Source organism: Notolabrus celidotus, chromosome 12, assembly GCF_009762535.1.
Source record: "Notolabrus celidotus isolate fNotCel1 chromosome 12, fNotCel1.pri, whole genome shotgun sequence".
Taxonomy (NCBI): domain Eukaryota; kingdom Metazoa; phylum Chordata; class Actinopteri; order Labriformes; family Labridae; genus Notolabrus; species Notolabrus celidotus.
Window position 1 is genome coordinate 21,053,042 of NC_048283.1, and position 13,221 is coordinate 21,066,262.

The 13,221-nt window shown below is 39.3% G+C and overlaps 2 protein-coding genes across 2 annotated transcripts in view; one reads left to right on the top strand and one right to left on the bottom strand.

The window, feature by feature from the left end:
- The window catches only part of LOC117823348 (rap guanine nucleotide exchange factor 5-like), a 33,445-nt gene extending 23,959 nt beyond the window's left edge, over positions 1-9,486 (top strand). The window contains exons 9-18 of the mRNA XM_034698509.1: positions 1,716-1,865; positions 2,456-2,553; positions 3,758-3,880; positions 3,992-4,170; positions 4,383-4,473; positions 4,582-4,632; positions 4,910-4,997; positions 5,149-5,213; positions 5,322-5,376; positions 7,696-9,486. Of these exons, the coding sequence (XP_034554400.1) occupies positions 1,716-1,865; positions 2,456-2,553; positions 3,758-3,880; positions 3,992-4,170; positions 4,383-4,473; positions 4,582-4,632; positions 4,910-4,997; positions 5,149-5,213; positions 5,322-5,376; positions 7,696-7,814 (1,019 nt within the window). The 3' untranslated portion in view covers positions 7,815-9,486. The remainder of the gene's footprint in view (positions 1-1,715; positions 1,866-2,455; positions 2,554-3,757; positions 3,881-3,991; positions 4,171-4,382; positions 4,474-4,581; positions 4,633-4,909; positions 4,998-5,148; positions 5,214-5,321; positions 5,377-7,695) is intronic.
- Positions 9,487-12,139: 2,653 nt separating this feature from the next.
- The window catches only part of LOC117823070 (dynein heavy chain 11, axonemal), a 41,006-nt gene continuing 39,924 nt past the window's right edge, over positions 12,140-13,221 (bottom strand). The window contains exon 82 of the mRNA XM_034698117.1: positions 12,140-13,199. Within this exon, the coding sequence (XP_034554008.1) occupies positions 12,952-13,199 (248 nt within the window). The 3' untranslated portion in view covers positions 12,140-12,951. The remainder of the gene's footprint in view (positions 13,200-13,221) is intronic.

Below are 13,221 nucleotides of genomic sequence, written 5' to 3' on the forward strand. Positions count from 1 at the left end.
ACAGACGCACACGCACGCACACACAGGTGATTCAGATGACCTCATCAGTGAGTGACAAACACAAACACACACACACACACATACACACAAACACACATACACACACAGGTGATTCAAATGACCTCATCAGTGAGTGACAAACACAAAGACGCATGCACACACACACACACACACACACACACACACACACACACACACACACAGGTGATTCAGATGACATCATCAGTGAGTGACAAACACAAGCACACACACAAACACACACAGTTTTGACATTTCCATAGTTTGTCAAGCAGTTTTATAGGTGTTACTACTTCTACCACTTCTACTTTTTCCACTTCTACATTTTTCCACTCCTTCTACATTTTCCACTTCTACTTTTTCCACTTCCTTCATTTTTTCCACTCCTTCCACTTCTTCCACTCCTACTTTTTCCACTCCTTTTTTCATTCCTACTTTTTCCACTCTTTCAACGTTTTCCACTCCTTCCACTTCTTCCACTTCTACACTTCTACTTGGTTCTAATGCCTTCATAATTTCCGACTTACACATTTTCATCTAATTATATAGAGCAGCTAACTTTTATTAAGCTGTCAGCATTCGGACACTTTAGGTCAACCTGAAGGTCCACACTTATGGACCAAGGACTTTGATATGCGAACAGTATACTAGGAACAAAACTAGGAATAGCAAATTTCCTGAGGAATTTACCCAGAGCTCACTACGAAAACCCACAACTAAATGTAACAAATGTTAGTATAAAAAAATGTTTTCAATGTTTGAACAAAAGTCACTAAAAGTAAGTTCAGTCAGACAACTCACGTTTGAATTGTTTATTGTAGCAGCAAATACATATTCATGTTTGGCGCCCAGGCTCCGGCCTCATCACTCCCTGCAGATAAGTTTACATGCAGACTTTGAGGAGTGATGAGCAAAACATACTAAACACCCCCGGAGCCTGCAGGTGGAAGCTGGGGAGGCGGCGGGGAAGAAGAAAATATCAGCAATGGCATGCAGCAGCAGAGGCGTTGACAGGCAGAGGGAGAGATGGGAGATTTTTCCCCAGTTTAAATAGACCGCCAATTTGAGAGGCAGAGGGCAGGATTGGATGATGGATATGAGAGTGGGACATGTGACGTGTATGGCATTGCAGCTCGAGTTGTCTGCCTGAACTAGCTCGCAGGCGTCGCTCCATTACAAGAAACACTTTAAAAAAACTCAAATAAGTTCTAATGTGAGTAAAAATGCATAATTAATCAATTATGGGGTAATTTCATAAATACATTCAAAGAGTTGTCTATGTTTTTCAATTAAATATTCGCAAAAAATCAACATCAGTCACTTCCAGACTGACAATAAATGTATGAAATGCAATATAAATGCAACTACATGCTTGAAATAGCTATATTCTCTTAAATGAATGGTGTACTGCTTTTCAAAGTGATTTGTAACATCATGACAGTGTGTCCCATTCCTCATTTTTTTACCATCTCAAGCCGTCACAGACCCAAGCACTCAAGCACTACACACCTGACATCATTAAAGTCCATGAGGGTTCAGTGATGAGGCTGGAGATTAAAATTGGGCCTTTAAGATAAATACATGAAGGGAGGTCTGTTTTTGCTCCATCAGGATTTGCAAAGAACAGGACCTTATAATAGGGACATAATTGTACACTATATAAACTATAACACACATTATTATTTTCTGTGTTTCAGTTCTGTGTCATGTGTACATCACCATGGATTCGTACGTGAGTATGAAGGCCCATGTAGGTGTCTTGGCCCAGGAGCTGCTGCAGGCGGCGGCAGACAGGATGGATGTCCCTCAGGGCGAGTTGGTGCTGGTGGCTGTCACTTATACTGGAGGTAAACACTGATCACCAGCGGCACTAGAGCACAAATCAAACACCATCACAGGCATCATGGGGCTTATCCACACAGTTTTATTAACAATCAATGCAATGTGGGTGAAAGTGGAGAGTTTCATCTGTTACTTATGACACTAATGGGAATATAAAAGAATGAACAAGCACACATTTACTGGGGACTCGTGGTAGAACATGATGGAATGAGAATGTGCAGAATAACACATTTTTGTAACATTACATTGACAGAGAGATAAAAATAAATAAATCAAGCAATCCAGAAATATATAGAGAACATTTTAATTTCACAGAATATTTCACACTCCAGTTTTCTATTTATTTTCATACATTTTGGAGCCCACCCATGTATCTGAGATTGTAATCATCTACACTGAACCACATTATCTCTCCTGTTTAAAGAGAGAGGCGTTTTCAGTCTAGCGATATAAAGTCAGTGTCTCTTATCAGTGACTGAAGTGTCTGGCTACTTCACAGTGGTGGTCTTATCTTTCACCACTGATAGCTGCGTACACGCTGCCTGACAGATTTTTAAAGACATTCTGCTGTGGGCGATATGTTTTTTCTCTGCAGGTCGGCTCCTCCTGCAGCCTCATGACAGAGTCTTCTCTGATTCTTCACGGCCAGTCGGGAGGCTGCATGTGTGCAGGAAGGACCTGGGGGAAGTCATGGTGAGGAAATGTGTCTCTACAACTATTTTTGTACATATGGTATGCTGTGGTGTCAGAACAGTGTCTCCTGTTAGATGATGCATGTGCAGTGACAAAGATTAGAAACAGCAGATAAGGGAGTCTTTGTTTTAGTATCTACATGCATGTGTATGTGCAGTTTAGGTTGTGCGCATTCAAAGATGTGGTTTTATTGCAGCTTCGGAGCTTTATTCTCTGCTCAAATGATCAAACCTTGCCGATATTACATAATTCGTGGTAAAAATATGTCTTTGAATGTTTGTAATGACCTTCCATGTGATGTTGCCTAAAAAGTAGTGGTCGACAGTAACAGAGTATATTTACTTGAGTACTGTACCTAAGTAAATTTTTTGAGTATCTGTACTTGAGTATTATTTTTGGGGGGAACTTATTATTTTTACTCCCCTACATTCAGAAGACAATTATTGTACTTTTGACTCCATTACATTTCTATCAGTGCTCTAGTTACTCACTACTTTTGCTTTGAAGTCAGCTCATGAATTTCCTTTTCTTTTCTGAAATTTGATATCACAGTTGAACGTTGAGCAAACAGAGCAAATTTCACTCAGATCAGGCAGTTCATGTAGAGGTGGTAATGATGGCTATAATTCTCCACATGAGCACCCATGGCCATATCTTCAGCCCGTGTTAGAGGTTTATGAAATGAAGAATGATACGTATCGTTTGAAATGTTCACCTTGTTTCCCATTCTGCCCAAACATACAAACATTCACTGTCCAACCTGAGAAAGCGCGTTGAGCTACGTAACATTTGTATCATTCCAGATGAACATTTCAAACTAAGTTGTCTGTGCTTGGAGTAACTTAGTTGCTGTTTTTATTCCATGGTAGAGTTTTTAGAGATTTCAAGTAATGGTTTCTAGATAAACATAATGTAACTGAATGTACTCCTATGTATTCTTTACTGCACTTATGTATTTTACAATGTTTTGAGATTTTTTTAAGAAGTACTTTAAATACTTAAGTATTTTTAAAATCAAGTACTTCAGGACGTTAACTCAAGTAATAATTTGACAGAACAACTTTCATTTGTATCAGAGTAATATTTGACCTAGAGTATCTATACTTTGACTTAAGTAATGAAGCTGTGTACTTTGTCCACCACTGGTAAAAAGTAATAGAGAAATAAACAGCACTGATCTTCTCACTGTTTGATGTTTTCTCAGAACCCGTTCACAGACAACTCAGAGCTGCAACAGAGGACAGCTCGCATGCTCACTTTAAACACCTGGGATGTGGCTGTTGCTCTCACCAACTTTGACTGGACCATCTTTGACTCGGTGCACGAGGTTTGTCCCAACATCTCAATAGTGATGCATGATTTGTTGTCCTTTAACTCTCCCCTTCAGGCCTGGATGACCTGGCCTAGCTTCACTAAGTCTGTGTTGTTTTTTTAACAGCAAGAGCTCATCTACTTCACCTTCAGCCGCCACAGTCGCAGCGGCCACACTGTGGCCCTAGAGCTGCTCCTGCAGCGCTGCGATGAGGTCCAGCTGTGGGTGATGACTGAGGTGCTGCTGTGCCCCATGCTCTGCAAAAGAGTTCAACTCATCAAGAAGTTCATTAAGATTGCCGCCCAGTAAGTCTCACATCTGTCTCTACTTTCAGCAGATGTTTATTGATTTGGTAATACAGGATACAAACACTACAGCACTTTTATAATCTCAGGATGTTCAGATTTAAATTAGGATGCTGCCCCCTCTGGTGGAAAATCATTGAACTGCACATGTTTCTGTACTGATAAGCTGCACTCCTGAATGGAACTGAAATGTGTGCTTGATTCTTTTAAAGCTGTAAAGCTCAGAGGAACCTCAACTGTTTCTTCGCCATCATAATGGGACTAAACGCTGCAGCTGTTAGCCGTCTCAGTCAAACATGGGAGGTAATGTTTTCTTCTTTGTATTATGGATATGAATTCTTTGGAGCTACCTCTAAATCTTGTGTACATTCTTTAAAAATTAAACATTTAATTACTTTGTTGTCTCCGCAGAAAATTCCTGGGAAATTCAAAAAGCTGTTTTCAGAGCTGGAGACGATGACAGTGAGTGTCATGTATTACACTCCATGTTTACACTGTATGTGTTAATATATATTAAAAAACATGAAGCCACTGTTGTGGAGTGTTCAAGCCTTTGTTTCTGTGTGTATTATGTAAAGAACAGATGTTGTCATTTCTCAATATCAGGAGAAGCATGATGTGTTCACAATCATTATTCTTTAATGCTTCCTTATTTGAGCTCTAACAAAGCATGCATGCACAGGCACACTCAACCCTCCCCAGAGGATTAGACTCATTGGCTTTGACAATGTGTTCACAGGATCCGTCTCTGAACCACAAAGCCTACAGGGATTCCTTCAAGAAGATGAAGGCGCCAAAGATCCCTTTTATTCCTCTGCTACTGAAAGGTACACCCGTTATTCTGTCACCTCAGTTCCCTGTGACAAGAGTGCTGTGAAATACATTTCTACCATGCTGATTTGACTTGTAGAAAAAAAAAACAAGACATGAAAGCTCGACAACCTGTTGAAAACTTCTAACAAAGTCTCTTTGTCTTAGATATCACATTCATTCATGAAGGCAACAAGACGTTTCATGACAACCTGGTCAATTTTGAAAAGCTGGTGAGTGCATGAATTTGTAAAAGAGTTTTCTGCTTTAGCGCAGGAACACACTGTGGTGTTAAATTTGTAATGATGAGTTTGATAGAGTTTTTGTGCTTTCTTTTTTAGCACATGATAGCGGACACAGTGCGGCTCATCCGGCAGTGTCAGCGGGATCACATGGGTCAGTATCTGTATCACACGGTTCTTGTTTTATGGAGTGATATAAACAATGTTTGAAGGTTTTCTTTGGTCTGCTTAAAGTTTGTGGAATAACTGCATTCAAATAGTAGTGAAGAGATCAATCTACTCTGTGAACGATATAACTTGACTTTAATTTGCATCACACTGATGTCCACAGTTATTTGAATATTTAAGATAAAACACATTTAAAGCCCCTGAGAGGAAATTGTTTGTCAACTTGTCGTCCCCTGTGGACGGAGTGGCACTGATAATCTCTTTGCTGATCTAATCTGTACATGATATCTTAAAAATGTAGTAGTAGAAGTGTGTTTTATTCAGTCATCTTATATAAAAAGATATTTTTACAGTACAGACACTTTCAATAAGGCACCAGTAGTGCATCTAGTGATGAAAAAATGAAGAAAAGCGATCTCTTCTGCATGCTTTTAACCGTCCGTGTGACATCTAACCCCTTACAGCAGTTTCAGGCAGTAAAAATTATAATGTAGAAATAGGCAGTCCTCTGGCTGTTGGTCTTGTTGGCTTTTGCAGCTCATAAAGAGGTATTACTATTAACAGTGGTGTACTCAGTGAGTGGAGGGGGGGCGCATGCCTTCATGTCTGAAAGAAATCATGCTAAAGTGGCCTCTAAGATTAGATAAAACATTACAAATTGCTCTGGATGCCCCTCAAATTTATAAGAAAAAAAAGTCCTCTGGATGCACTTCTATTGAACTTAAAGTTTTTCTCAGTTGCTTTGGTACATTTCTCGAATCATCCTCAACATTTGCAAAACAGTAAGTGCATTTCTCAAAGCAATTCATACAAATAACAAAACACCATGGATTACCTGCAAAAGCCAGTATCTTGCTCAAAACCCTTAGTACATCTCTCAAAAGTAAACATCTGTGTCAATGAACATGTCAGTGCCTTCAGAATGACAAGTCTTTGTGTCATTGTGTACGGATAAGACAGTCAAATTGCTTAGTCATGTTGTCAACAGTGTACTCTGGAGGGACGTTCTGATGTAAACTATGGCTAAAGTTTTGATGACAGTTATTGTAAATTGTAAGTTACACCTTAGTGTATGTGGAAGACTGATTGCAAGAGACTGGACAAGATGCACATTTACGCTTTTACAGTCCAATTCCTTGTCCTTCCATTGTCAGACATTGTAACATTGTGTTTTGCTCCGGCTATATATATACTTGCCAGTTGATGGTTCATGAGATGCACCTTTGAGCTATGTCAGAAAACTGGTTGATCATTGGTTGATCTAATGCTTCACACATTTCCCTTTATTAGAGAAAGCCAAGATTCACCTGGGAGAAATTTACAAATTCAGGACAGATTTTGAAAAACAGTCTGATGGAAATGTACAGAAATATGACTGACATATTCTGACAACATGTTCAACCATTTTGCATGTGAAGACTTATGCGATGAACTAATGCCTAAATGTTGTGGAGGGTGAGACTATTCAACAGAGACCCATTATAATACATTTTGATCAACATGACATAAGCATTTGATAATGTAGGAAACAGCAGAGAATTGTAAATAACCATTTGCATAGATGTACCAAAGCATTTGCAGCTTGTTCAAAGAAACGAGAAACTGCTTTTTTTGATGTGCACAAGTGACGCAATGATGTGAAGATTGAACAAGTAGTTTTGAGAATTTCAATTCTGATCTGAGAAATGTACTAAAGCGATTGAGAAAAACTGTAATGTTAAAAAATACTCCTGGATGCATACAGTGATTTCATTGTTAAAGAGTGCCTTCTGGGTTCCTCTTTGTTGGATTGAATGCACAAATGTGCCCTTTGGATGCCCCTCAAGGGAATTCAATGTAAAAAAGGGCCTTCTTGTTATCCATGTAGTTTATTATTATATTTTATGTTAATTATGTAATGTAATCAATAATATAGAAATATATCAATTGCAGCTTCAATACATTTAGATTGACCCTAAACTGTGAGTACCAGGGTTGTTTTCGCTGCGTCCCCTCAAACAGCCTGAGTACGCCACTGATTAATAATTTAAATATTTTAATCATTAGAATGAAGCTTTTATACCCCTCCCTGCACTTCATAAGAAAAATGTTCCCAAAAAGCTTGATTGTTATTCACAAACTTGTCTTATGATGCAAAGATGAGAAAAGCCTGTTTTGAACAGGTGTTTGTAAAGCCTTTTATATGATATGCCCACATCAATAACAAGGTGTCTTTCATTTAGTGTGTGTATTTTAGTGCACAGTACAGATAGCACCTGGCTGCTGCTTTCTTATCTTGAGATGAAAACTTGTCCTCTCCCTCCAGGAAATGGCATCACGCAGAAGAGCAGCCAAGACGTGCGAGCACACATTGATTACCTTCATATCATCGACAATCAGGAGACTCTGTTTGAACTCTCTCAGCGGCTGGAGCCTCGTGCTTAGAGAGCAGCTCTTTCTGCCTCTCTGCCGTCACAGCAAGACCGCCGAATCGCCAAGGAACAATCTGTCACTGTCTCATCAATTTCTCAGGACACAACGTGGCAATCAGATGGGCACTGCGTGATCCCGGCCGACCACAGGGTGGAGCCGTGCTATCAGGAATCACCACCAGAGATGGGAAAAAGTAGCAAATGACTCATCTATGCCCAAAAAGGCCTGAGTGAATTCACAACAAGACCCCAGTGACAAAACACCTGGAAACAAGCCAAGATTATCATCAAACAGTTAAGCAGAACAACTCTCACTGTGCTGTTCCAAACAGCGGCAGCACAGGTCAGCAAGGGTAGAGCAGCTGTTCTCATAAAGACACAACAGCTCCCTCTTGTGGAGCGTCAGCAGCCAGTCTAGATGAGTATGTTTGGAAGTGTAGAGCTTCCCATCTAGTAAAAAGCTACAAAAACTAAACAAGCCAGGAGCTGTTTGTAGACCTGGCTGCAGAGAGTTTCTTTCCCCATCCAAACCAAAGAGAATTCAAGTCCAATACTGTCCACACACACACTTCTGTTTCTCTGTCCTCAGACTTCAACACAATCTGGATGTGGTCTCTTTCAAATGTGGGACACAATCTGTGTTTATCAGTTCAGTGTCTGCACAAGAGGCTGATGTTTTGCTGACAAGATAAAGAAAAGTGTTTTTCAAACTCTCTCCCATTTTCAAATGTTATTTACATCACATATTTTAAATTGACCTTACTCTTTCCCATGCTGTTGTTTTTTGTATATCCATAAAGTAAGGACATGACAGTAGGAAAGAACACACAGTACACAGTGTTTCTATGGTGTGTGTCAACAGCTGTGGGAGGTATAATCAAATGTTGAGTATGTGAGTGCCAAAACCCATCTGACTGCAGTTACACATGAATGCTAAATGCTCAGACTTTTAAACGCTTCTTTATAAGTTGTGCTGTGGACAATCAGTTAACCGAAGCCGCTCTTCTTCTTCTTCTCTGTTTAAATATTGATTGGCTGAAAACTGCTCGTCAAATCAAATATTTCTCCATTACCAAGAGGCAGTTCATCATGATAACGCTCAGTAAATAGATATATATCGTAGAGGAAAAATAATTTTGGATGTTTGTTTTTGGGTGAACTGTTCCTTTAGGTAAAGAGCACTAGCCAATTCCAGTTCTGCAGCACCTTCTGAAAACAGACAGTAAAATATAGATCTGTGCAGTGAAGTCATGATCTCACTGTCACGGTAATGTTAGGCCATTTGAAGTAGACACTGTGAAAAGTGTTGTAGACAGAAGTTCACATTATGTTTGGATTTTTCTTTAATCATGGATTTTAAAGCCAATTTTACAGCAAGAGGACATGCTCTAGCAGTAATCATCTTATTTCAGATCTAATTTGTATCATCAATATTGTAAAGTTGAACCTGTTTATACTGTGTATATATGTTAAAATTCTGGATGAGGATATTTATTTATTTCAGAATTATTTATTTTCTCTGTAGATATTTGATTTCCTGTTTTTTGTTTTTGTATGCACTGATTTGGCTGGTCTGTATGATATGGCAAACCATGGATTGACCGTCACTGTCAACTGTGCATGCAATAAAATATTTTTTTTTACCTCGATCTGGTTCTTCTAGAAAATAAAGTTTACAACATGTATACAGGCGAATGTTGTTTTCTTATTCTTAAAGTAATGCTCTGGTGTTAAACAAAGGTTCTAACAGAACAAACAAAAAACACGGAAGAAGAATTATCTGAGCTGGATTACATTTAACACACTGAATTCATACTGCAGTGCCAGATCTCAGTATAGAAACACGGTGGAGCACCAACCTCTCACAATCTTTGATGCTTACTTGTAAAGAAAAGAGTATTCATCAGCATTACATTGGTTTGTCTGGCCCTCTGTTAGATACCAGAACATTTCTGTCTTCAGTGAAGCACCACTGCGGCTACAAAGGGTGCCAACAGTTCAATCCCTCACAGCATATTTATTCATTATTTAGCCAGTTTAGTCCAACTGAGATCTGTTTTTTTAAGTTGGCACTAATTTTAATGTACAGAATTCTTTTTTATTGTAAAATAGTAAATTCACTTGTACTTATACAGCGCTTTTCTAGTCTTTCTGACCACTCAAAGCACTTTTGCACACTATTGATAGAGGCTGCTACATAAGGGACCATCAGTATTATCACTGAACAACAGCGGGAGCTATTTGGTGCTCAGTGTTTCGGCATGTGACTGCAGGAGATGGGATTGAACCACCAACCTTTCGATTGATAGACGACTGACTACCCACTGAGCCACAGCCATCCCATTTCTTTATGAAGAAGTGATTTTGGCAGTATGGACATTTTGACACTATACAATATAATACATTATGTAAAGTGTGTAGATCAGGGGTTCCCAGAGTGTGGGTCGGGACCCCCTGGGGAGTCCTGAGACACGACTGAGATGTCTTCCAGAATGTTTTTCTATTAAAGTTATCTAAAATTAGTACATTTTACCCATTATATTAAAAAATATTAACAAAAATAGTAGCTAAACTTGAAAAAAAACTTGAAAATGGAAAATGTAATGAGTTTTCTGCCTTTCTTTTTGCCAGATGACTCCTAAGTTTAGGGTTAGTGTAGAGATAATTATCAGAAGCATCAATAGCAGCAGATACATTTTTTTATAACGGCACAGGCTCATACAGGTAGGCTAATTTTCTGCAGACCGGCTAAATGAAGCCACATTAATTCACTTTGTGGGACAGTGGGGATTGTGAGTCTTTGGCACCTTTATTTTGGGGGTCGCGGGCTGAAAAGTTTGGGAACCCCTGGTGTTGATTATACAAATTATATTATATTGTACCAGCTATGAAAACTACTGATATCATCAGCAAAGAAATTGACTCTTTATATGATATTTGTTTAATATTTTAACCACTGTCACTGGATCACTGTCAGACAAGGTGATATACAGCAAACAGACCAAATTATTTCTTTGGGTAATTCCACCTCAGTGTGTGCAGGACAGGATCATTGAAGGTACTACTTTGTCCACAGGGGTCGCTAACATCTACACAGTTTTGTAAAGGAGCATCAAATGTCCTCATTCTGTTTTGGTTTACAAGGTTATTTTAACTGAATTATGTTATTCTAGATCAAGTCACCCCATGCATATAAATAATAAATGCCAAATAGTGAGAAGATAGAAAAATGGGTCAGTAGAGGCTCAGGGCTTCTTTTCTGTGTGCGCCTTTTTATGCAACAGGATCCTCCAATCAGTTCATCAGACCCTGACTCACTAAGTTTGTTTTCTTTCAACAACATTTTGGTTATATTTTAATTTATATCAAGTGCATCTTACTTAGCTTGCTTTTTGACAGATCCGTTTTTATTTTACTGGACAAGCTATTCCCTCATATCTATTCATCATCAGTGGTTTAAAAGGGCTTAAAATGTGCAACCTTTGGTTCATTTTCAGAAAATAAAACCATGAGTACACAATGTCTTTCTCTGTCACTGCAAGGCAGAGGTGTGACCCAGATGCCCTTGCTGACTTTAACCAGGTGTCCTGCATGGCCTTTAACATGACTATCTGTGGCACGACCCCTGCTGCGCCAGGGCCTCGTACCCTGCCATTTCCTCCCAAACACTGCCAGCACTGTATCATTTCCCTGTCACCAAATGACTGGCTGGCTGCCGTGTCGTGCTAATGAGAGGAAGAGAGGGCAGATGAAGAGAAACTACAGGAAACCAGACCTTCATTTCCCCCATGCAATACAATACACCATACACAGTGTGTCTGCAGCCAGAGAAATTAAGAGCAACACAGATGTTATTAGTGTTAGAAAATCGTGTGTGAGAAGATTAGAGTGCTGATGTTTATCAATAAATAATCTGTGACTCAGGAGCTGTAATTTGTACATCAGGTCCCTTGTAGGAGATAATATTGCAGCAGCTTTGCTTCTTGCTGAGCGTGTAAACTTGTTTGTTTTCAGTGATTAATGCTGCATATTTTTCTACCACAGTTATATCCTAGCTAATGCCAGCACGAATTTCAGTTCTTCTTTCTGTTATTTTAAATATTTAGTGCCCAGCTGGGCTGTATGATCACAACCTTGACCCCAGAGCTTCTCCAAAATGTTCATGATTCTCTGACAAACAGGACATTTCAGAAAATACAGGCGTAATCTGTGCACTCCTCTTTCAGTATATCTGCATATTCACACTCAAACTTTAATCTGAACTTGTTTTTTCATCATCCTCAATAAACCCAGTTCCAAAAGATAACATTTGAGATAAGATGCTTGTGTTTCTTTAGAATTATTCAGAGTTGAAGCTTTTATTTGGTTCATATTAAGTTAATCAGATGCTAACAGAGAGCACAGACAGATAAAGGATGGGTAATCTAATGTGTTTCCTTCTCATACAAAGCTATCAGTGTCTTTGAATAGGTTTCTCCAACAGGCCTGGCTGGATGAATTACACTAGTCTGTTAGTATTCTGCCTCAGGCGTACAAAAGGTCAATGTCAAATGCACCTCATTTAAAAGTCAATAGCAACCATGCACATCATCTCCTGGGAATTCTGTCCGGGAACCCTCCAGACGGCATTGTGTATCATTCAGTTAGTAGAGGGCAGCCGGAGAGCTTTTTTAATCTTGACCTTCCAATAAAATATGCTCCCAATCCAGAATTACATGGTCCAAAATGGAGACATAAGCTCCCAACAAATCATGGACAGACTGAACCATCTCAAGGGAGACGTTCAACAGTGTGAGACACAAACACAACAGGTTCAGCTCTGGCTCAACATGCGTCTCCGTGTCTTTGTCTCCATTATCTTTTAATCTCACAATCACAGACTACAATGTCACGGCATTATCAAGTCTAATCCAAACTGGGAACAATGAAAGTAATACAACATCAGAAGTGTATCATTATGCATGATGAGTTAGTCATTAGAAGAAAACATGATTTAAAAAAAAGCTAAATTATATCATTAAATGGTTAAATACTGTGTCAAAAAGTGAAGAATACACCACTTCCTTTGAAAAATATCCTGTTTCTAACACTGTTTGCAACATAATATGTTAATATTATAAATATATATATATCTAAACTCCCCTAATGACTCACACAGAAAGCAACAAAGCCACTCCAGCAACAATCCACTTGGCAGGCAGCTGTTTGGTCCGGAGGTGGAGGGTCCACACATAAGTGGGCCCACGCTGTTTCGTGCGGTACACCGGGCACTTGTAAGTATTCTTTAGCTCCTGCTCCTCTGCAGGCACAGCTCTGACATACAACACAGGCATGGCTGGGGTCAGATCCCTCAAAACTGCTTCAGAGATGAGTCCAGACTGAGTGTCCCAGCGAGCTCCTAAGAGGACACAGGACAAACT